This window comes from Metarhizium acridum (genome assembly GCF_019434415.1).
Source record: "Metarhizium acridum strain ARSEF 324 chromosome Unknown scaffold_272, whole genome shotgun sequence".
NCBI lineage: Eukaryota > Fungi > Ascomycota > Sordariomycetes > Hypocreales > Clavicipitaceae > Metarhizium > Metarhizium acridum.
The window spans coordinates 646,618-670,038 of NW_027094024.1; the positions used below are offsets into that span (position 1 = coordinate 646,618).

Genomic DNA, 23,421 nt, shown 5'->3' on the forward strand with positions numbered 1-23,421 from the left:
CTCTCTTCATGCTTCACAATGGCACTGGGCACCTGAGGTCGCTTGTTGCTATTGTAAAGCCGAAGGGGTTAATATGGAGCAGTGAAATTTGGAGGCTATGAAGCCCCACAACGGGCCAAGCAGCGCTTCTCATAGGTGGTAGCTGCAGGTGTGCCGTGTTCAGCCGTCCAATGGCCTTCCGACGCCAAAATTTCATTTCGCGATACTCTCATCAATGCTATGATTGCCTGCGCCGGGCCACAACCAGACCAGAAACTATATCCAGATAGCGCTGTGTGCTTCACTAGAGTGCTGTGCGCTTGATTTTGACTAGCAATTGCGCCGAGTCTGAGGGTCTAAGGCGAACAGGACGCGGGACATGTCGGCTCGGGGGCCTCGAAGCTAAAAGGGGGCACTCGGTCGTTTCTCACACTTTCTTCCCATCTGAGGGCGCATCGCGACATTTTGGCAGTTTTTTATGCTGCTCCTCTGAAGCATCTCAGCCCAGCACATTGCATCGTTGTTTTGATTTATATTATTTATTTTCAAACCTTGCTCTTATTTTTTTAATGTCTTTGAATATCCTCAATCTCGGACTCTGGCCGTCATGCACCATGTCGGTGCGGGCTTCCATCATGGCCATACCTAATGTATGCCGGCGCATGACTTCATTGCAGATTTCCGTGCAGACGGCAAAGCGCAGGATAACATCGGCTGTTTCTGCATGTCCCACGCCGAATCTGTGCGAACCAACGGTGCGACGGCTCAAAAGCTCGGGGCACCGTGTCATCAACGACAACGGCAACGGCTACGGCAGCTTGAGCACGACCCAACGGTATGTCTGCACTCTCGCAATACAATGCTTTTTTGTCTGTCCTGGCGTTTTTACGCGAGAATGAAAACCCAAGCCGTCGTCAGCCGTGGCTGTTTGGTGTGGTATTGTTGTTGAAATTGCCATGCTTTGTCCGAGTTCAGCTCGAGTCCTGCTGGCGCGGGCCTCGTGGATTGTTGATGCATGCAATGGCCGAGTGAGGAAACACGGAACATCAACATGTCATGTCCTTTTGCCTCGAAGCTGCGGCCAATCCCCGACATTGAAGCTTGAAGCCGACTCCGCACTTTGATGCTGTTTCCGCGTTTGGCTCATGTTCCCCTCGTTCCGACCTTTTGACCCCTCCAAACCTCCATCCAAACCATTCATCTTCAAGGGTTCACGCCAGCCCACCACGTCGCGGAAAAGTCTGCCCTACCATACTGCACCACTCACACACGACGACCAGAGGTTTCAGAACCCCTCATTCCTCTATTGGAGATTGTCTTGGTACTACTACTCCGTACACCTCCGACCTCTTCTTGGTGTGCATGTGGTGACAGCATGCCCCCCTTGTCTCTCAGCCGAACCCGCAAGCCACCATCCATCCCCGCTCCACCTTGGCTTCGGCTCGCTTCCACTTACATGATGGCAATAGCTTCCAGCTTCCACCTTTCACCTTCTGCTTGAGCACTTGGGGCCATCACAAGATCCGCTGACACATATATTTTTCTCCTCAGGCTCCATCTTCATAAGAGATTCGCATCTACAGTCGCCCGCCCATCTCTCGTCTCGTCTCGAATTCGACATCGTCTCGGATCCAGATCCAACGGCTGGCGTCACCAACTTCGCCATTGCTCCTACCGAAGACACCTCGACAACATGTGCAGAGCCCAAGCTGGTGTCGACCAGACTGGCGGTGGTGCCGCTCCTGATAGCACCCACGGCCGCGAGCTGCTCCCTTCCAACGTCATCCCCCGCCATTACCATGTTACTCTCGAGCCCGACTTCGACAAGCTGACCTTTGACGGTACCGTCGTCATTGACCTCGATGTTGCCCAAGACTCCAGCTCCGTCTCCCTCAACACTCTCGAGCTCGACATCCACAGTTCCAAGCTCAACGCCAACGGACAGACTGTCGACCATGCCCCCAAGGTTTCCTTCCATGAGCCCACCCAGGTCACCAAGTTCGACTTTGACGGCTCTGTCCTTTCCAAGGGCTCCCAGGCTCAGCTCGAGATAAAGTTCACCGGCCAGCTCAACGACAAGATGGCCGGCTTCTACCGATCCACCTACAAGCGCGACGACGGGTCTGAAGGCATCCTGGCTTGCACCCAGATGGAGGCTACCGACTGCCGCAGAGCGTTTCCCTGCTTCGATGAGCCCGCTCTCAAGGCCAAGTTCACCGTCACCCTCATAGCTGACAAGAACCTGACTTGTCTGAGCAACATGGATGTTGCCAAGGAGGAACAAGTCCAGTCCACCAAGAGCGGCACCACCAAAAAGGCTGTTCACTTCAACACCTCTCCTCTCATGTCTACCTACCTTGTCGCCTTTATTGTCGGCGAGCTAAACTATGTCGAGTCCACCAAGTTCCGTGTCCCTGTCCGTGTCTATGCCCCGCCAGGCCAGGACATTGAGCATGGCCGATTCTCTCTGGATCTTGCCGTTCGAACCCTGGAATTCTACGAAAAGGTTTTTGGCATCGAGTTTCCCCTCCCCAAGATGGACCAGGTCGCCATTCCCGACTTTGCCCAGGGCGCCATGGAGAACTGGGGCCTCGTCACCTACCGTGTGGTTGACTTGCTTCTCGATGAGAAGACCAGCAGCGCTGCCACCAAGGAGCGTGTTGCCGAGGTTGTTCAGCACGAGCTGGCTCACCAGTGGTTTGGCAACCTCGTCACCATGGACTGGTGGGAGGGTCTTTGGCTGAACGAAGGCTTCGCAACGTGGACCTCCTGGGTATGTACCGCGACTCGTGGGGAAATTCTCACCAATTCCCCGTCGCTGAAATGGCGAATTGTTTGCTAACGTGCTTTAGTACTCATCCAATGTCTTCTACCCTGAATGGAAGGTCTGGGAGAACTATGTCACGGACAATCTGCAGTCCGCTCTGTCCCTCGACTCCCTCCGTAGCTCCCATCCCATCGAGGTGCCCGTCAAGCGTGCCGACGAGATCAACCAGATTTTTGACGCCATCTCTTACTCAAAGGGCTCCTGCGTTCTTCGCATGGTCTCTACTTATCTTGGTGAGGAGACCTTTCTCGAGGGCGTTCGTCGGTACCTGAAGAAGCACGCCTACGGCAACACGCAAACGGGCGACCTGTGGGCTTCTCTCAGCGAAGTCAGTGGCAAAAATGTTCAGGAGGTCATGAACGCATGGACCAAGGAGGTCGGGTACCCCGTCTTGACTGTTACCGAGAACGACGCCGACAGCTCCATTCATGTCAAGCAGAACCGATTCCTGCGAACTGGTGACACCAGGCCCGAGGAGGACAAGATTTTGTACCCTGTCTTCCTGGGTCTTCGCACAAAGGACGGCGTCGATGGCGAAATCGCCCTCACTGAGCGCGAGAAGGACTTCAAGGTTCCCAGCACAGACTTCTTCAAGCTCAACGCCAACCACACTGGCATTTTCCGAACCTCGTACTCCCCCGCTCGGCTGGAGAAGCTGGGACAGGCTGCCAAGGATGGCCTCCTCTCTGTCGAGGACCGCGCCGGTATGATTGCCGATGCCGGTGCTCTTGCCACTTCTGGCTACCAGAAGACGTCTGGAGTGCTCAACCTGCTAAAAGGCTTCGACTCTGAGAACGAGTTTGTTGTCTGGAACGAGATTGTCGCCCGTCTTGGAGCAATCCAGAGCGCTTGGGTGTTTGAGGATGAAGAGGTTACCGAGGGCCTGAAGGCATTCCAGCGCGACCTGATTAGCCCCAAGGCCCACAAGTTGGGCTGGCAATTCTCCGACGACGACGGCCACATTGAGCAGCAGTTCAAGGCGGTGCTCTTCGAGGCCGCCGGTCTCAGTGGTGACGAGAAGATTATCGACGCCTCCAAGGACATGTTCAACAAGTTTATGGCTGGTGAGAAATCCGCCATCCACCCCAACATTCGCAAGAGCGTGTTTGCCATTGCGTTGCGATACGGCGGGGTTGAAGAGGTGAGGGCATTTTTTCCACTCTTGTCTCCCAACACCACGATGTGCATTTACATGTTGCTGACTTGACTAATGGGAACAGTACGACAAGATTGTCGACTTTTACCGATCATCCACCAACTCGGACGAGCGCAACACGTGCCTGCGCAGCCTCGGGCGTGCCAAGCAACCGGAGCTCATCAAGCGCACGCTGGGCCTGCTCTTCAGCCCCGAAGTCAAGACGCAAGACGTGTACATGCCCGTCATTGGGCTGCGCGCTCACGCCGAGGGGATCGAGGCGCTGTACAGCTGGATGGAGGAGAACTGGGCGGCGCTCTACGAGAAACTGCCGCCCACCCTGCCCATGCTCGGGTCCATGGTCAACATTATGACTTCGGGATTCACGACGCAGGAGCAGCTTGAGCGCGTAGAGAAGTTCTTTGGGGCCAAGAACAACAATGGATACGACCAGTCCCTCGCCCAGAGCATAGATGCCATCCGATCTAAGATTTCGTGGCTCTCTCGCGACAAGGAGGATGTTGCTGGTTGGGTCAAGGCGAATGGGTACGCCAAATAAAACCTTGCTGCAGCACATTGGGCGAAGTGGGGATGGGGAAGAAACTACTTTGCTAGCATATAGAGGCGGAGTGATGGGACTTTTTATATTCCTCGGGACGTGGCAGGCGCTGATGATGGGCAGGTGGATGCAGCGTTGAGGGCCAAGATGGGAAAGAGAAGTCGTTGACGACGGAATCGTAGTAGTGTATTTACCACGTACGTAATACTTGACAAGGTCGTGACAATGGATGCAATGTGTCAAGATGCCATGATCAGCTACGGAGAATTATGTAAGTCTGTTGAGTCTATGCGGTGATGCTGCGGAGCACCTGATGCAACATGTTACGCCACGACGGAATCACAATGTGTTTACTATATACACAATTCATCAAGTCGTGGTAATATGCGTGGTATGCAAAGGGCCATGTCACAACTACGTGAGCACGGCAGAATTGTCAGTCCAACTATATACGATGATTCTGGGGAACCATGTCATAAAAAAGGCAACATGCAGGCCATTCTGCAGCGGCAACAACAATCATATTATCTATTTACTGCACGCGGCAATGCGAAGAAGAAGAAAAGGTCATGTCGGTCAGTCGTCATGTAAAGGTCTACGGCCTCGCGCCGCCCCGCCTGTACGCAGCGTCATACAACCGCCGAATGTCGGCCTGCCACTGCCCCACACTGGGCCGCAGCACGCGGCGGTCGTAGGTGTACAGGCCATTCACCTCGCCCTCGACGTCGGTCGTCTGCGTCCACACGGCGCCGCTGCAGGCATACCGCTCCACCTGCTCGGCGAGCTCGCGGAAGAGCACCGACGCGCGGTAGTTGTAGGCGTCGAGGTCGGCGTTGACCTCGTACGTCTGGTTGATGGTGTCGATGGCCTGCTGGACGTTCCAGAGGCTGCCGGAAAGAAAGGCTTCAGTCAGCGAGGGGTCCAGCTAGACATTTTTTTTTTTTTTTCTTAAACACTCACTGCTCAATCGAGACGTTGTGCCCGATGCCGCCAAACTCGCCTTGGAAGCCGATTCGGCGGGGGTCGTACGGCGAAGAGGCAATCGAGTAAAAGGGCGTGCCGCACTGCGGGTTCGCGTAGTGGTGGTTGTCCTGCACAGGTCAGCGGTTGGCACCAGTCATCAACATGGGGGCTGGGCGCAGGCACGACATACAGAAAAGTCGCCAAAGCCGTGGTCATTCCAGCCCGTGACCGAGTCAATCAGGCGCGAGGCGTCGAGGCGGCGCACAACCTCGGTCAGCTTCTCCTCCGGGTACGGCGGACCGCGGAGCTGGCCCCAGCTCTCGTTGTAAATGACCTGCACCGTCATGAGCACCATTCACCTTTTTGTTCTTCGTTTCCGCCGGCATACGCACCCAGATGACGACCGACGTGTAGCTCTTGTGTTCGTTGACAAGCACCTCTAGCTGGCGCTGGAACTCGGCCTGCTGGGCCGGGTTGGGCGGGCGGTTGCCGTCGGCCGGCAGCGAGGGCATGTCCTGGACGACGAGGAGGCCCATTTCGTCGCAGGCGCGGTAGAACAGGTCCGGCTCGACCTTGACCTGTGCAGGGCCGTTAGCGCCGGAGACATAAGGCACAGAGTCCCAAAAAAAAAAAAAAAAAAAAAAAAAAAAAAAAAAAAAAAGACCTACGTGCTTGCGCACCATGTTGAAGCCCAGGCGCTTGAGCATGCGCAGGTCGTACACCATGGCGTCGCGGCTGGGCGGCGTGTACAGCCCGTCCGGCCAGAAGCCCTGGTCCAGGGTGCCAAACAAAAAGACAAACTCGCCGTTGAGCAGCGGGCGCTGCACGCCGTCGACGAGGCCGGCCGAGACGGTGCGGAAGCCCGTGTAGCTGTGCACCTGGTCGTCGCCCATGGTGAGCGTCAGGTTGTACAGCGTGGGCGAGGCCGGCGACCACAGCCGCGGCGAGCCGACGGAAAAGGTGAACTCGGCGTCGGACGGGCCCCACGCTTCGGCCACGGCGCGGCCCCCGGCGTCCACCACGGCCACCTTGACCTCGGTGCCCTGCTTGGCCGACGTGTGCGCCGTCACCTTGACTGCGCGAGATGAGAAGACTGCACTGCACTGCCTGTATCGGGAGAGAGGCCGACGTACCCTGTCCGTCCATGCCGGCAGACACGTCGAGCTGGGTAATGCGGTTGGAGGGCGCCCTCTCCAGCCAGACCGTCTGCCAGATGCCCGAGCACGAGCGGTAAAAGATGTGGCTGGGGTTCCGCGTCTGCTTGCCGACGGGGATGACGTCGGCGTCTGTCGGGTCGTGCACAAACACGAAGCTACCGATCGTCAGGCATCGCCCTCGGGTGCGAGCACGGGCTCCAAAAAAAAGAAAAAGAAAAAACTCACAGCTTGTTGTCCCGGCCCCAGTTTACGTGCTCGGTGACGTCGACGGTGAAGCGAAAGTAGCCGCCGACATTGTGACCGACCCTGACGCCATTCACAAAAACAGTGGCCTCGTAGTCGACGGCCTCAAAGTTGAGCAGGACGCTGGCGCCGCGCCAGGAGCCCGGCACGGCGAACGCGCGGCCGAACCACATGTGCGTCGAGTTGAGGCTCTGGATGCCCGAGAGGCCGCTCTCGACGCACGACGGCACCAGGACCTCGCGCGGCAGCGGCGTATGCGGCGGGCGGTCGGGCGGCGGCGCGGCGGGCGCGGCGTCGTCAAAGGCCCAGATGCCGTTGAGGCTGAGCCAGTCGTCGCGTCGGAGCTGCGGCCGCGGGTGCTCCGGCCACGGCTTCGTCCCGACCCCGTGCGTCCAGTCCGTGTCCAGCGGCGGCGTCTGCACCTTGTACCGCGTCGCCGCCGTGCCCTGGGCGCCCCGGCCGGTCCCCACGACGTGCATCAGCGACACGCCGCCCCAGAGGACGCGCTGCAGGAGATGCATGGCTTCTGCTGGGCTCGTCAGCGTCTGGCGCCGAGGGCGTTGCTGCTGCTTCGTACTTGTGTTCCAAGGGCGTAGCTGTCCACGCGGCAAAGCTCCTTGTGTCTTGTCGTGTATCCCGAGTATATCAGCAGGGGTAGGATCCAGAGATGACGAATACTATAGAGGTAGTAGTGATGTCGAGTCGGCCAGATAGACGGCACACGCTCCAATGCTAGCTTTTATAAAAAAAAAATACACGAAAGAATGCCGCATCTGCGTCTCCCTTGTCCAAAACAAAAACAGGACGAAAACAGGACGAGCAGGACCATGCAGGGCAACAGGCTGGCTTAAATGTCTGACCGAACGGCAGGGGGAACCTCTCGCCAACATGGCAGTCGCGCATTTTGCGCTTCGTGTCCGCGAGCCAAGACATGCGCCGATCGTGGTGACGGGTGCAATGTTGGGCAGCGCAGGGGCCGAGGTCGCTGGGCTTTTTTTTTCAACGGGCGTGGGTATAAACAGGACCAGCCTTGGTATCGAGCTGCCCGTTCTGCCCCTTGGTCCGAGGTCCTCAAACGTATTGAAGTAATGATCCGTGGAGCATCATGATGCATTCCATTTACACGCGCCTGCGTCCATCGCGCAGTGCGACCGGCAGATGGACACACGGCCGGCTTCTCCTCGGCCTTGTGGCGCGGCTCCGATTGGCGCGTCAAACATGGCCCTGGGACATGCTTGCAAGTTTTGGCACGATGCTCTCTGCATCACGAGCCCAAGGCGCATAGGTTTCACGTCGTGGGGGGGCCGGAACTGGTCTTGGCCCAGACACGACGTGCTTTTTCTTTAATCAAAGCCAGATTGACTAGATTGCGGGGTATGTTGCAGCGAGATTTGGATGGAGGGGAGGAATGCCAGCTGGCCGACGGGCAAATGGCATGCATGTTTGCCTCACATCATGGGATTCCGCGTTTTACAAAGGCCGGCCGGGTTGCAGCCGCTCCGCCTCGACGACCAATACCTGCATCATGCCGGACAGCTGGGCACCCGGTGCGTTCTTTTTTTTATTTTTATTTTATTTTTGCACCTTGACCGCTCTGCCCCAACACAAAACGGCCTTGGTGAGCGAGGGTTGCCCAAAGCGGAAATGATGCTCGTTTCGCTTTATGCCCGGCGATGCAGACTGAATTGTCGGTGCAAGCCGGCTTTTGTTGCGCTGGCCGGATAACGAAAGAAATTCCACGACAATCATGTGGCGCAATTGCGGTCCAAAGTGCGGTAGAGCCATGTCTCATTTGATTTCCCAGCCTCTAAACCACACGGGGGTTCCATGGCGGTGGCCGTCGGGAATGGCTGCCCACCCGTCGTGGCGTCGTGCTGGCCAACCCATCATGTGGCCACAATGCATTGTTCCGCATGAGTTTAAATGTGTAATGGAACCATTCTCCTCCGGGACCCCGAGGACGTAAGCTCACGCCAGCCCCCTTCTGTTACTTATATTGAGTAAGGTGACGGTGATTACATGGGTTTTTGTCGTCTTATAACCCAGAGCGTCAGGACGGTAGATAATCGCCGGCAGACTGGTCCCTCAAGCGTCGATCCCCCGGGCATGCGACGTTTGGGGAAAATGGGACATGTAGCCGTGTGTAGATGCAGACATGGGATGCTGCACCCGACTCCCCCGCGCTCACACTCGCCAATGCAATATGCCGTGAGACGCTGTGCGAGGGAAAATTGCAATAGTGCAGACGCGATAATGAGAAGAGGGTGTCGGTGCTCTGCGTCTGCAGCTGCCGGGGTCTTGTGAGGCATTTGAACTTGTGTCTTGCCTACCGGCGTGAGCCTTGATGGGCATTATTCCAGGGTCATGGAAAGAATACACAGCGGCCTGACCGACATGGCAATTTGTTCCAGTGAGCCCGTCAAGTGTAGATGGACGAGTGATGAAGCGCGGCAGCAATCATCCCCAAGATGGGAGCAAGTAGACGCAGTCGCCATGCTGGCATTCTCATTATACAAAGAGATCAATCGGTATGAAGAGTCATGTCCAAGGCTTCTACGGACAGATCAGCCGCCCTCCGACACAGTTGTGAAGCTTGGTTTTTCGGCATCTAGTTAAAAACGTTGTATCAAGCCAACACAGCATCTTGGAGTGAATTAGATGAAGCACTTCTCACAGGGTGCTGCATCACCACCTCATTCTTCGAAAACTGCCCAGGCAATATCAAACACAATCAACAAAAATATTCCTCCTCCACAGTCCTATTCTTGCCTCGGGGCACAGACTCCGAACCGCTCTGCGTCCCGCAACACCCTCTCGCCGTATAATCGCAGCAATACCCCCATCTAGCCTTTTTAAAACCGTCTACACCTTAGCCACCAATTTACCGCCGCTAATCTCGCCATTTCGCATCCGGTCCAGCCCGGCATTGACATTGTTCAGCCCATACTCAATGTCGACAATGTCCGGCGGAACCAGCAGCCTCTTGTCCAGCAGATTGGCCGCCCAGGCAACGAGCGCGTCGCCAATGGCCTCGACCTCGTGAAACAGCTTAATCGGCAGCGTGTGCAGCAAGACGTCGTCGCCCTCGTAGCCCTTGGGCAGCCCAGCGAGCCCCACGAGGTGGCCGCGGCGCCGCTTCGGCCGGCTCGGCGTGCCCGGCGGCGACATGAGCGACGCGGCGCCGGCTCCCGCATGGTGCGTCTGCCTCAGCGCCCCGAGCAGGTGCGTCGCCGACTCGCGGCCGCGGGTGTCGAGGCCGAGCCGCAGCCGGCCCCCCGTGTTGGCGCGCAGGATGTCGACGGCGCGCCCCGGGTCGTGGCTGTCGACCAGCAGGTCCGGCCGGATGACGGCGTGGCCGGACAGCCAGAGGCCGTGTTTGGCGCTGTCCACGACCACGGCCACCCGGAGCCCGACGAGCCTCGCCAGCTGGATCGCGAGGTTTGCAGAAGTCGCCGAACCTGAGGCACAGTCAGCCGATGCTCAAACCCCCCCTTCTCGGCGTGTATTTACCGCCCCAGACGACGAGCCAGTCGCCGGCCCCGGGCCTCTCGTCCGGCTCCCGGCCGTCCAGGCACTCGGCGGCCACGTCCGGCGGCAGCGTCCCGGGTGCGAGGCCGCGCACCGCCCGGTACAGGTCCGGCCCGTCGAGCACGGCCGAGAAGTCGGCCCCGAGCGACACGCCCAGCGCCAGCGACGCCGCCGCAAACGCGACGCCAAACGCCGACCCTTGCTCGTAGGATATGTGCGCCGGCAGCCGAACCACCGTGTGCCCCTGGGCCACGACGAACTGCTGGTACGCCGCCTTGCGCGGGTCGCGGTAGTCTGTGGAAATCACGGCCACCTGGGGGTGATGTGAGTGTACGTAGCAGGATAAAAGAGAAAACAGGAAAAAGGACCCCAACGGGCAAATACACCACTCACCCTATCGCCCACTTTCCACTTTGTGTTCCCGGGCGATACTTGCGCCACCACGCCCGCCAGCTCTCTGCCCGCAATATACGGCAGCTGCGGCAGCCCAAAGCCAAAGTCCCTGTTAAAAACACACAATCAGAACAATATTCCCTCCCCATGGACGAGATTCACACAGACGCACGGTGCCTTCCAGTCAATCGGGTTCAGGCCAATGGCCCTGTTTCTGACCAGGATTTCCGACTCGTGCGCCAGCCGCGGGACGGGATACTCGTCGACGAGATGGTAGCCCTGCCTCGGCGCACGCAGGAGCAGCACCGTCTGCGAGGGAGGAATGTCCGCCATGTCGACCTCGTCTGGTCCTTGCGCAACGTTGCCCATTCTATACCTACTCTGCGGGGAGCAAAAACGAGTTTTTGATGAGAGGGTTGGGAAAAGCGCACGCGGCAGCCGCTTCCCGTGGCCCCCTCCCGTCTTGGTAGATTTGCATTCTGGAACGCCATATACCTGCGTCATGGGCCGGCAATCCAACAGCACGACGCTGCGTTTTTTGTGTTTGCAAGACGACGAGACGATGGCGCAATTCGAGGCATCGCGTATCCGGACCCACAGTGTCCCCCGTGCATCTGGCCTTCTTCACGGGGAACCCTGTGGGCAGGGACAGAGGTTACCTGCGAGGACGGTGTTGATTCGTCGTGCGGTCGTTGTTTCGGATTCGGCGAGCACGTCATGTCGGTCTAGCCGACTTGGCGGATTTGCTGTTGGCGCGTCCGGAGGGCCTTTGTTAGTAGCGGGTAGGAGACGAGTATGTGTCCATTGGCTTTGTAGTATTGAAATTGCAGGTGTTTATTGTACGGGATAGGAAGAATTGCGTTGTGGATTCGTGTGTCGCGCAACACTTGTCACGCTGCTGTTTCTGTCAGAGAGAAGGGGGAGAAAGGGGCACACTTGTAGCTGTATGAGGGCCACTATTCTTGTGACAAGGGCTCAAGGAGAGCTTGGAGTCGTGGCTCAATTCAGCTAATAGCCGTCTTTGGTATTGACGGTCCTCGGTTTTCCCAAGGCTTGGATGGACCACAGAGCTCTATAAATACAAGAGGCTGGTGAGCCTCGTGCCCGAGGTCCCATGATTATAGATAGCCCTTGTGTAACGTCCGTGTGACATGAACTTGGCGCATTGCTATAGATGTCCGTCTTTTCCTGATTGTACGGTAGAAGAGTACAGTTTCCAAGTCGATTGGCCTCCTCTCGCTGCTCAACCTGACGCATCCTGATTAGCATTTATAGTACATCGCAATTATTCAGCTCTCACACCATCTACAGTTGGAATGCTGATTACACTCGCCCTCCGTCCACCCCTATGGTAAAATTCAGCATCTATCGGAAATCAAAAATCTGTTGCGAGGCCGCCAACTCTCGAAATTGCGGCCTTGAAACGCCTGGTGCAGAGCCGGTACACTGTTTACAAGAATCGCAAATATCCAGTCCACGACGAGAAAAATCGTCCAGTTGCTACATGTGACCCGCCTTTCCTAAAAGGAAAAGAGTACCCTGGCATACAACAGGGTACAAGCACCCATAAATCACTCACAGGAACCGTTTATTATGCTTGCCGGCGGGACTGAAGATTTGCATGACGTTTCTAGACATTGGCAATCTGTATAACACTCATCTTTCCCCCAGCCCTATAATGAGTAGTATTGCCAAAAACGAGCGCCATCTAGATATCCCGCCGACTACTCAGGCAGCTTTCCAGATGCTAACCCAATCCGTGCCCTTTCCTACTTCGTGGGTCCTTTCTGCTTTCCAATGTGCAATCCTTTGGAAACACGGACTTTCCACGGCCTTGACATCGTCCATTAAAAGATTTCCTTGTGCATCGTAAGGCTGCTCCGAACCAGGGTGCCCCAAATGGGCAACGTACACTGGAGATGGCACACCAAACGGCGGACCTCCCGTGTTGGGCGCCTTACATGTTGGGAACTCGAGGCAAATCAGCCGGGACTCGGGGTGTGGCGAGACCAGTTGCAATAACCGCAATGCCCAGTGATGGCGCATAGCTGGAGCCAAAGCACAAAAGAACTAATGCCCGTTTAGCCGTGGGACGCAATTTCCGTACAACATGGATTTTTTTCAACACGGACACGTAGCCAACTTACAGTGTAATCGTAGAATAACTCAAAGGTCCGGCCACCGTCGACCTTGTTAAGCCAGCCCTCTTTGAAGAAATCACCCTGAATGAATGTCGCTTTGCCAGGCCCAATGCTACCGTCTTGCACCGGGTATTTCTCCTTGTTTGCTTGTGCGAATGCTTTGCAGCAAGCAATAGCTTCTGAAGACACTTCAAGTCCAACGGCGTCGTAGCCAAAGCTCGCGAGGAGAAGCACATCGTAACCACGCCCACATCCGGGAACCAGAGCGCGCTTCCGACGTGTTTCCCCTGTCAAGGCATCTGTAATGAAAACTGATGGGCCCAAAAGATCCTTGTGCTCCTTGAGCGCGTCTTCAAGTGCTAGGCTGGGAGTCCCTCTGTCCCAAGGAAGAAAGTCACCTTTATCCCACAGAGCTGCCCAGCGATCGTTTGCGGGAGGACCATCGCCAGAGAAATGCTCCAAGAGACGCGACCTGGCATCTGCGGTGAGTTTTTCAGTAAATGCGATTGTGCTGGGTGGCATTGTTGCGACGAGGTCACTTGTAAGGGTGTTGTCTTGTGTATCCAAGGCCCTGGGTCTCAAAGGCTGTACTTGTACAAAGAGTCGGCGAGGGTCGGAGGCCAAAGGCAGCCGTTGGGCTCGGGGTATGTGGCATTGAATTTGGCCCCGTGATGCTTTATGTACCTGTTGGTGCTGAAGCGGGGTGCGGTTACAATATTGGCTTTTCGGGCATCCATGGGTGTCACTGCGACATGTATACCTACTTAAGTAGGTAGGTATACATCCATACATGTACTACGACGTTACATCTTGGCCATGGGTACCTAGTTTTACGCCCTAGGCCGAATCATGGAAACCTTCCTGCTTGCTATTTACTTGGTGTGCTCCGTAGCAAGGTATTTATCACCTCATGAGTAGCCGATATAGGCTCGCGTTTGTAACCGTGATGACTCCAACTAGATGGAAAAAAAGAAAAAGAAAAAAAAAAATCAAGAACAAACCATGATAAATACACTTGGCTATTTGCGAACACCCATCCAATTTTACGGCGACGCCTGTGAAAACAGAAATTCAAACTGTAGTTCTGACATGACAATAGACTGTCATCAACACACAACTATACCCGAGAACCTAGTGGAATGCAAAATGGCTTTCAATCCGACTACAGACCAACAGCTGGCTTTCCAAGATTCAAAAGGCAAAATTCCGCCAACACGAGTGTCTAACCGTGCCTACCCGCATACCAAGCTTAGGGCGGCTCTGCATCCGTCATGACGGCTATTTGAAAACGATAGCAAAGTTTAATTCCACACGCATATTATGATGGGCTTGTAGCCTAGTATATTTGCCTCCCCAGCTGCTGGAAGTTGTAAAGATGCCTGATAAAGCAAGGTAAGCCGCCAGGGCAGTATACTGGATTACCGAGTGTGATACCGGGTATTCCATGTCCTTGCCGGTCCAACTACTTGACGCACGTCACGCCATCAACATGGCAAACAAGCGTGCTGTAAAACGCAACGTGGCGCCGTCGACTGTATTAAATTACGGATATGAGTCAATGTATTCGCTTCGCCCAAAATGCCCAATTACACAATTTCCCAGACTCCGCTCCCAGATACCCACACGGCCCCTTGTGAAATAGTAGAATAATAAAATAAATAACTGGCAGACCCAGACCAAAGGAAAAATCGCCTGCCGCCTCACCAGGGACGGTACTTGGGCCACTCAATGGCCGCGACGTCGTCGTAGCACTCGGTCTCGTAGGCAAACTCGTGGCTGGACAAGGACCCGTCGGGCAAGTCGTCCAGGTCGGCGCACTGGGCAAACAGGCGGACGGGCACGCAGTTGTCGGGGATGGCCTCGGGCCCCCGGAGCCCCAGGCCGAACTGCTTGACAACCAGCCACGGCCTGCCGCCGTAGTAGGGGACGCTCTCGTTGCAGACGGCATACGTCTCGGGGTACATGAAGGTGTAGGGGACGGACCAGCGCGTCAGGCCGATGCCCCTTGCGCCGGGCCCGGCGTCGAGGTGGGCGGTGCTCGCCGCGTCGGAGCCGCGGTCCTTGCCGAGGCTGACGCCCCAGGGCGCCGAGGGCGTGCCGGCGTCCGAGACGACGGTCGAGTTGGCAAAGTGGAACTCGAGCGCCGTGCCGTTGATGTAAAAGGTGCGCGGGTGCTCGGTCCTGTCGCCGATGCCGAGCAGGGACTGCCCCGCGCCGACGTGGATGCTGTTGACGTACTTTTGGTGGATCGACGGCGAGAAGTCGCGCGACAGGCTGGTGACGTTGACGACGAGCTGGAAGCCTCGTGATTTGGACGTTGGCGGCGTGGCTGTGGGCGTGTCGCGGGGGGCGAGCATGGGCGAGGCCGCCGTGAGGCCGGCGAGGCCGAGGATGGCGGAGAGGTACATGTGGAAGTGGGTGAAGAAGTGGTGACGAGAGGTGCGAGAGGTGATGGTGGCGGTGATGGGAAGCGACAGTGAAAAGTGGTGATGAAAAGTGTGATGAGAGGTGACGTTGACGGTGATGAGAGCGGTGACGGCGATAGTCTCAAACAATCAACACGACCAAGTTTGTATACGCCACCCTTATCAACCACGACGAGGACCAACGCTTCTTTATATCTTCCCGCCAGCCTCGACAATACCAGCCGAGTGACACTAATAGGCGAGGCACAGGCGCACGAAGCGTCAGCTGGCTATGACGACACACCGTCTCCGCCCGGCATGAGCCAGAAAAGCCAGGCAGCACGGGAGGACGGACGGCCGAATGCAACCCCGTGCCGACAACTCGAGAGATGGGACCTGTCGCGCCGAATGCTGCCTTGGCATCCGATGATACAGACGCAAGATGGCCTGGGCGGATGTGTGTGTGCGCGCACGGGGCGTGGTGACGGAAATAGAGACGAGAGTGACGTCGAGACGAAAGGGTGAGAAAAAGAAACGCATTTGAGATGCAACTTTATTTGATCATGGCTGCCATCATGGCCACAATGCAGCGTCAACTCGGCATCGGATCCCAACCACCAGGGCTTCGCCAAGATCACGGCTATTCCATTCAACGGACAGGGTGGACGTCGTGGCAATTTGTTCCAACAAAGTCCAGATAGATCGACGTCCCGTTTGCACCCCAAGCCACAGCACCGCGGCCACGGGCACTCGGGCACTCGGGCACCCAAGGCCAGTCACAAATGGGACAAACAAAGGCCAAATCACACGAGTCTCTCCGAGTCCAAAGAACTGGCCAGTGCGCCCGTATTCAGTCCGACTGCGGACATGGAATAACTAACCCTTCTTTGTAATCACAACTACCTAGGTACTCCGTAGGCATCTACGATACGCAGTACAATAGGGGACGCCAGTATGTTCGTGTATTTGATACAACGTCCAGTCTGCAATTCATCTCCGCATCCCAACCGACTGAAACTATGACATTGCAGGGTGCTGGTGGTGCAAGGTAGTGTCACCACTGTGAGACGCCAGCCTGCGTTGCGACAAAAGAAAGAAAGAGCCTTTTCCCTGCTGATTCCTCACAGCCGCGCCAGGGTTCCAGCAACCTCATCCGCCATGGCCCGCCCAGCCGCGCGACCAGAAAAGATGCATCCTCCCAAGAAGGTGCCCTCGAGAGAATTGTAGCCGTGCACACCACCGCCCCCGAACCCAGCCACCTCACCGGCAGCATACAGACCAGGAAGGGGGGTCCCGTCCGCACGCATCACGTTGCTCTGCAAATTCGTCTCAATCCCTCCCAGAGTCTTGCGCGTAAGCAGATTCAGGCGCACGGCAATGAGCGGCCCCTTGGACTTGTCCAAGAGTTTGTGCGGCTTTGCCACTCGCGATCTCTTGTCGGGCCAGTACAACCGACCATTGTTAATCAACATGGCTTGAGCGTCCTTGGAGTATGCATTGTCGAATTGCGAGTCTCTAGTCTCAATGACCTTTTTGATCTTGTCCAGTTCCAACGGCGGTCCATTTCGTTCTGCAGCAAGCTTGTTCATGCCATCAACCAAGTCTTCGAGAGTATCCTTGACAATAAAGTCCTTGCCGTACTTCATGAAATTCTGCACGGGGACCGGCCCTTTGCTGCCAAAGATTCGGCCGAGAAGCTTCCAGATACTCTTGCCGGTGATGTCTGGATTCTGTTCAGAGCCAGAGAGGCCAAATTCTCTGGCAATGATGGTCTGGTTGAGGACGAACCATGTGTAATCGTGGCCCGTGGCGCAGATGTGCTTCAGCGTGGCGAGCGTGTCTGACCCGGGGAACAAGAAAGGCGGCAGCCTGTTACCGGCAGCATCCAGCCACAAAGACGAGGGAGCGGGAAGAATACGAATTCCGTGATTTGGCCAGATGGGGTTCCAGTTTTGCAGCCCCTCGGTGTAGTGCCACATCCGATCGCGATTGATAAGATGCGCTCCGGCCTTTTCTGCGATGCCCACCATTCGCCCGTCGACATGAGCGGGCACACCAACCACAAAGTGTTCGGGCACCTTGGGACCAAGCCGGTCCACTGGCCACGATGCTTTTACGGCCTCGACATTGCCGCCAATGCCACCGGATGACACCAGGACGGCGGCGCCTCGAAGCTCAAAGGTGTCGATTTCTTTGCGCGACGACTTGACGCCCCGGGCAGCGTCGTCCTCTTCCAATATGCGGCCCTTGACGCCAATGGCTCTGCCCGTCTTTTCATCGACGATAATCTCGTCAACCGCGTGGCGGTGCTTAAACTGCACTATGCCCTCCTTGGCAGCGTTCAAGACGGGTTCCTTGAAGATTCGAACAATCTCGGGGCCGGTGCCCCACGCAAGATGGAACCTCGGCACGGAATTGCCATGGCCGCCAGCCCTTCCATCGCCCCTCTCGGCCCAGCCAACACTGACCAGGAACCCCAAGCCGAGGCCCTTGACGTAGTCTTCCATTTCATCTGTAGCGAAATCAACAAATGCCTTGGCCCACTGTCGTGGCCAGTGGTCCTCGTGCTCGCGGTCAAACTGCGCCGAGTTGAGCCAGTCTTGCATGGCCAGCTCTCGCGAGTCTTTAATGCCAACGCGGCGCTGTTCGGCAGAGTTGACAACGAAAAGGCCGCCGAGAGACCAAAAGGCTTGGCCACCAATGTTGTTGGCGTTTTCCTGATCAACAATAATGGTTGGGACTTTGCGCTTGGACAACTCATATGCTGCGACGAGGCCCGCCAGGCCATGGCCGACGATGATGACTGGTTTCTTCTCGTCCGCCATGGCGTATGTGGTAAGTTGATGGATGGTGGATTGGTCCGTGATTAGGTAGTCGGTGCGAATATGTGAGTTGAGAATGACGGCAGGACGGTGTTGCAACCTTATGAGGGATCAAGATGGAGCTCCAAGCCTCGGCCCAGAGTCCGAGGTTGACAAGGGCTGGGATGATTGTAATGAGGGACTGGGTTGGGTAAACCGAATACGGGTGTTGATATGGAGAGTAACTCCGGGTAATATTCAGGTAGGTACGTCGGCAGCTAAACGGGGATGAACGGGCCCAGATGTCAATTGATGTGATGGGCCGCGTTGCTGGTGGGGCAAGTGACGCCGTCAACACTCGAGAGTCGGAGTCGAGACGCGACAGGAGACGAGACTTCAAATGTTGACGTTTGATGGGGTGCTCTGGCCCTGAATCAATTGGCAGAGGCAGACTGCTATCGATGAGCATCAGTCTTTCTTCCGAGTCGACGTAGTACGCAGTGCTGCGCTGCCATGCAAAGTTGGAACAATGGCATTGTGGCTGACTGTACGGAGTACCGCCCATGTCTCGCGGAAAGGAGCCAGGAGCACATGCGTTTTGCAGGTCCGTAGGTGGTCACTGGACGGCAATCATGCCACTCCAGCACGTTGCAAGTGGTGCCATCCAACTGTCGAGGTGGGATGTCGTGCATTTGAGGTACCGTCAAGTCGGGGTAGTTACCACTTGACCTCACATGCGAAGTTTCAAGTGCAAACCAGAGCCAACTGCACGTGTCCACTCAACAGGGTAGCACGCGGGTTGCAAAAAAGGCCGCACACCTGTGTGTGTGGCTGCGGGTGCGGAGTGTGCGGCCTTTTTTTGCAACCCGCGGAGAAAACGGATTGCTCCTTCCCGATGTCACCTCGTCAATCCCTCACCATGGTCACAACTTCAACCCTCACTCAACACAAACATGCAACCATGGCAGAGACTCATCAAAGTCCTCAGTGGAGAGTTGAAAGTCGCTTTTCGAGACTATTTATCTACTCGCCATATACAATGAGGCGAGGCATACCAGCTGCATACTTGACTCTTTGCTGCTCTTGACTCCTGACTCTTGAGTCTTGTCCGACACTGCGATCCTCCACAGCTATGCTCAGAGCTTCGACACCACAAATTCCGCAGATGAGTCCGCATCCACAGCATATGTGATATGCTGCGGTGTGATGAAAGCACCTCCGTCGCAGATACTGTCACCCTCGTGGCAAACAATGCTTACCCTGCCTGCGTCAATGCCTCGCACCGGCTCCTTGGACATTGGGTCTCCGAAAACGACGACAGCCTTGACCTTGGACATGGAATCGGCGTCAAGATTCTTGGCCGCATTGTGAACAGCATAGCCCCCCTGAGAATATCCGCCCAATACGAACTCTGTCTTGGGACATTCGGCAATGGTGTCGGTGACGATTTTAGCCCTGGTGAGTCGTGTCAGCACAGCGAGCACATGCTTGAATTGGTTAGGGTTAACTTACATGGTCACTCCGGCAGCTGGGTCTGCCCTAAGGTATCCGTCAACCGTTGCTGGATACTCAACGCCCTGAATTGCGACCGACTTGGAGGACCCGATGGCCGCCTCGAGAGCCCCAAAAAAGGGTGGCCCAACTAGAGTACCAACATTACCGGGATCACAAGTGCCTCGCGCGAAGACGACCGTGACGTCGGCACATCCCCTACGGTTGGCATTCACTTTGAGGCCAAATGCCGCTGCCAACGCAGTTTCACCAATGCCCAAAGCTGTGCAAATGCCATTGACGGGAACATTTACGGGAAATATCTCCACAATCGCGGCTAGAAACGCATTCAGGTTAAAGTCCCGTTTTTCAATGGCCGTATATCCCACATCCGACACCGGAGCACCCGCGGCGAAACTACAAGCCAGGCTGGCAAGAAGTGCCTTTGAGAAGTGCATATTGCCGGTATCAATCAAGTATGTAAGAACACGGGGGATGAAGAGAGAAAAGGAGAAGGCCTCAGAAAGCAAACTCGGATGTAGTGTCACTTGAAGGGGGGCAACCTGTCTGATATCCAAAGATACGCACCATGAAGCTGAGGATGTCATCGCCCTCTTATACTTTTCTTCATTACATGTTCCCAGTGCCATGCAGCATATAACTCGTTTGCTCCCAGGAGAAAGTCGGGCTTGAGTATCCCGGATTGGAATGTAGAACAGAGTCGGAAGCATTCTCGATGGGCGAAATAGCCTGCCATGATTGGAGCATCTCCCGGCGCTTTTTCTCGCGTCCTGCACCTGTGTGTCTCACTTCCACAGCTCGGTGTGCCACACGATGCGCCCTAGCATCTGCCAAGCAGCGGTCAATTCTCTCGGACGTTATCCACGGCTAGCTCAGACCGTCAGATGGGCCCTCTAAACACATCGTGGGAGCTAACCATGCGGTGCAAGGGGTCTTTTTTCCCCCGTTTAAAGCTTGAATTGGAACTGCCGGTTGTTCAGCTGGTGTGGGCTGGGCTGTGAGTCCTTACCCAGACGTGACGCCTCTTCAGAGTCGGCTGGAGGCTGAACCCAGCGCAAGATATAGAGATACATCAGGGCCAGGTCTTTGGTCCATACGACACTCAGATATTGAGCTTCCCGAGCTCAATCCACCAGACTGCCGCAGCTCAAATGCTTACGTGACTGTTGTGTCAGTCCTGGGCGGCAAGCATGCTGGAAGATCAGCAGCAAAGAACCAGACACCCGCATTTACAACCAGTTGACCCTTGCACTACCCCAGATGACAGATCCTGCTAATCTTCATTCGGCGCGGATCAAGCCGTAACAGGCACCACGTCCGATTCCACAACTCAAGGTTGGGACTTGGCCCTGCTGACCATAACCCATCCATCACGTACCATTCAGAGCCAGGGTAAGGTTACAAGACCTCGGCATGCAAACAGGGATCACACAGCTGCACATGACTTTTTTTCCCTTTCTTTTTACTAGGCAAATAGGCGTCAAGAACTTAGACCAAGTTGATCTTCTACGACATCTTGTCCGCAAATTTAAAATCACGGCAATCTTTATTGGCTGGACCATCTGTGGGAAGCATGCGCCTTAGGCTTGACTATCTGCGAGCTCGGTAAAGTCACCGACCGAATGAGGCATTTCGTACTTGAAATGGAACGGCGCAAGTGACTTTCTCCATGGTACCTGAGACTGCCTATAATCCACGCCACAAATAGTTTGGAGTTGGGATCAAAAGCATAGGCTTCGCACTGCATCAATATAATGTGACCCGGGAAATGTTCCATAGATGGCGTTAGTCTTGGAAGGTTTGCCTCGGGCCTTTATGCTGTTATATTCGTTGACGCCAAAGGATACCATCACTGTTCAGTACCGTGCGCCTTTCCTGGCCCGTTTCAGCCTCATGTTCTCAATCCGTAATGTGTCCAAGTCAGCGGGATAATTTCTAACCCGCAGCCACCAGGCTTGGCGGCGTGACCATACCGTACCCTAGCTTCCTATTTTGGAAAGAATAAAGGCATTTTAAACGCCCCATATTCACATGAAATATCGAATTTCAGCCCTTTTGGATGGAACAAAATATGTCGGTATATTGCCCGAGTTGCAGATTTCTCCGCAGAGGATTACACCTGTCGTTTCAAACATGAATGCCTGTTGGCTTTCCCAAGAAATTCCGACCCGGGGAAAAACCACAGTCCGTTATTGTTTCAAGCATAGCCATGGATGGGCTTGCTGGGCTCCTTCTCGAGATGTTGCACGGACGACGTAGCCAACAAAAGGAAGACAATCGGCAGGTGGAGAAAGTGGCGATGGCCTGTGAGCTTTTGAGAGCTAATTTCATGTTGAATGACACTTTGGAGCTGGGCACTGAGTATTGGGACAGCTTGATTGTGGGATCATGTGAAAATCGAAAAAAGGGCGCAATAAAGAGCTACAACTATCTAGGAAGCAAAACAACGCACAATATCCACTACTGTAAATAGCCCCAGGGTTCCAACAGACATATACTATTGGTACGAGATGTATCCTATGCCGCGTCAAGCACCAAGTCCCGAAGTTCCTAGCGTTGTGTCGGGCCATGCGCTTTGCAACAGGGGCATTCAACATGCACTCGTTCTGGAACCTGTCATTGCATGCCCACGTCGCATCCGAGTGTATGGTTGACAGCGTCGTGGCGCGTCGGGTGCAACAGCTTTGCGCGAATATGTAGTTGATCAAAGACCCCTTCATATGACAGTCGGCTAGAAGCGGGCGTGTTCTTGGCGCCGAGTATATTGCGGCATGTTGAGCAACGTGCCACGAGATGACTTCGAGATCCTGTGGTTTAACCAAGAACTGGGTTGGGGTAAGATGTGGTTTTCAGACTTGTCTTGCGCAACAGGTAGTTGCGGATATGGCAAAGATGATGCTAAACGTACTAGAATATCAAGTTCTTTTTAAGAGTCAAAGTACCAAGTGTCCTATAACGGCACTGGACAGTAGTTCCCTCCACATGGTTCGATTTTACGCCGGCCATGCGATGGAATGAGATGGACTCCTTCAACTAACTCTGCTCTTATAATAGTTCTTTTCTATATTCACTATTGCGCTAGTAGTGCTAGTGTCATATTATTCAATCGACAATTCAAATACATCAGCTAGCACATGGAAACAAAACATAATGCAAGAATCGGCCGGCCACGCCCGAGACTAACGGGCCTTGTTCTATTGGGGAGACCCGATTGGATATCCGCGGGAACGAGGTGCCCGTGCCTCGCAAAGACTTGTATGAGACAATTCTGTGTTGAAAGTCGGCTTATGTTTCCGTTGGAAGCAGCCTTTTGTTCAACGTCTTTGCCCTCGGCGCACGTGCGTACCGATGGCTAGAGTGTATCGCCAGGGGACTGCCCTCTTTCTTTCTTTCTTGTTTGTCCGAGTTCGTACAAATAGACACAAGGTGGGAGCGCATGTGATTGCAGTGGCATGTGGACCAAGCCCATAAGCTTGGAGTATCGAGGGACCCGTCGTGTTTCTCCGTCTGTGAATGTTGATGCCTATGCTGGCACCTTTCTGATGCTACCTGGCAAGGACTCGGCTGGCTGTGCGCGATGCCAATACTTTGCCCGGATCTATGATGGCTGAATATAGCTCTAGTCTTGGTTTGAAACGAGTCAAGCGCCGGCCTTGGTACTCGCTGGCAATTCGGCAGGTTCAGCTCACCAACAGTACGCTGCACAGCTAGATGCTCAACAGCCCTTTGGCGGATTCATCCCGTCGGAACTCGGAACCAGGCACGTATATAAAGTTCT

The 23,421-nt window shown here is 55.3% G+C and overlaps 8 protein-coding genes across 8 annotated transcripts; 2 read left to right on the forward strand and 6 right to left on the reverse strand.

Annotated features, from left to right (window-relative positions):
* Positions 1-241: 241 nt before the first annotated feature.
* On the forward strand, positions 242-4,750 carry APE2_1 (Aminopeptidase 2 mitochondrial). The gene is made up of 4 exons (XM_007810338.2): positions 242-814; positions 1,531-2,752; positions 2,832-3,947; positions 4,027-4,750. The coding sequence occupies exons 1-4, from the start codon at positions 549-551 to the stop codon at positions 4,498-4,500; spliced, it is 3,078 nt and encodes a 1,025-aa protein (XP_007808529.2). The 5' UTR covers positions 242-548; the 3' UTR covers positions 4,501-4,750.
* Positions 4,751-5,006: 256 nt separating this feature from the next.
* On the reverse strand, positions 5,007-7,384 carry J3458_012941 (uncharacterized protein; the record flags this gene model as incomplete). The annotated part of the gene is made up of 7 exons (XM_066120209.1): positions 5,007-5,387; positions 5,461-5,591; positions 5,654-5,797; positions 5,856-6,041; positions 6,132-6,538; positions 6,597-6,775; positions 6,846-7,384. The coding sequence occupies 7 exons, from the start codon at positions 7,382-7,384 to the stop codon at positions 5,096-5,098; spliced, it is 1,878 nt and encodes a 625-aa protein (XP_065974846.1). The 3' UTR covers positions 5,007-5,095.
* A 2,016-nt stretch (positions 7,385-9,400) lies between these two features.
* Positions 9,401-11,117, reverse strand: J3458_012942 (uncharacterized protein; the record flags this gene model as incomplete). The annotated part of the gene is made up of 4 exons (XM_007810336.2): positions 9,401-10,321; positions 10,374-10,704; positions 10,785-10,893; positions 10,957-11,117. The coding sequence occupies 4 exons, from the start codon at positions 11,115-11,117 to the stop codon at positions 9,726-9,728; spliced, it is 1,197 nt and encodes a 398-aa protein (XP_007808527.2). The 3' UTR covers positions 9,401-9,725.
* A 923-nt stretch (positions 11,118-12,040) lies between these two features.
* On the reverse strand, positions 12,041-13,562 carry J3458_012943 (uncharacterized protein). Its single transcript, XM_007810335.2, has 2 exons — positions 12,932-13,562; positions 12,041-12,854 (listed from the first exon to the last, which is right to left on the reverse strand). The coding sequence occupies exons 1-2, from the start codon at positions 13,445-13,447 to the stop codon at positions 12,513-12,515; spliced, it is 858 nt and encodes a 285-aa protein (XP_007808526.2). The 5' UTR covers positions 13,448-13,562; the 3' UTR covers positions 12,041-12,512.
* A 1,063-nt stretch (positions 13,563-14,625) lies between these two features.
* J3458_012944 (uncharacterized protein) lies at positions 14,626-15,333 on the reverse strand (the record flags this gene model as incomplete). Its single annotated transcript, XM_066120210.1, has 1 exon — positions 14,626-15,333. One exon carries the CDS (start codon positions 15,331-15,333, stop codon positions 14,626-14,628), a length of 708 nt encoding a protein of 235 aa, XP_065974847.1.
* J3458_012945 (uncharacterized protein) lies at positions 14,942-15,855 on the forward strand (the record flags this gene model as incomplete). Its single annotated transcript, XM_066120211.1, has 1 exon — positions 14,942-15,855. Exon 1 carries the CDS (start codon positions 15,415-15,417, stop codon positions 15,853-15,855), a length of 441 nt encoding a protein of 146 aa, XP_065974848.1. The 5' UTR covers positions 14,942-15,414.
* A 596-nt stretch (positions 15,856-16,451) lies between these two features.
* J3458_012946 (uncharacterized protein) lies at positions 16,452-18,155 on the reverse strand (the record flags this gene model as incomplete). The annotated part of the gene is made up of 1 exon (XM_007810333.2): positions 16,452-18,155. One exon carries the CDS (start codon positions 18,153-18,155, stop codon positions 16,452-16,454), a length of 1,704 nt encoding a protein of 567 aa, XP_007808524.2.
* Positions 18,156-19,639: 1,484 nt separating this feature from the next.
* Positions 19,640-20,353, reverse strand: J3458_012947 (uncharacterized protein; the record flags this gene model as incomplete). The annotated part of the gene is made up of 1 exon (XM_007810332.2): positions 19,640-20,353. One exon carries the CDS (start codon positions 20,351-20,353, stop codon positions 19,640-19,642), a length of 714 nt encoding a protein of 237 aa, XP_007808523.2.
* Positions 20,354-23,421: the final 3,068 nt, after the last annotated feature.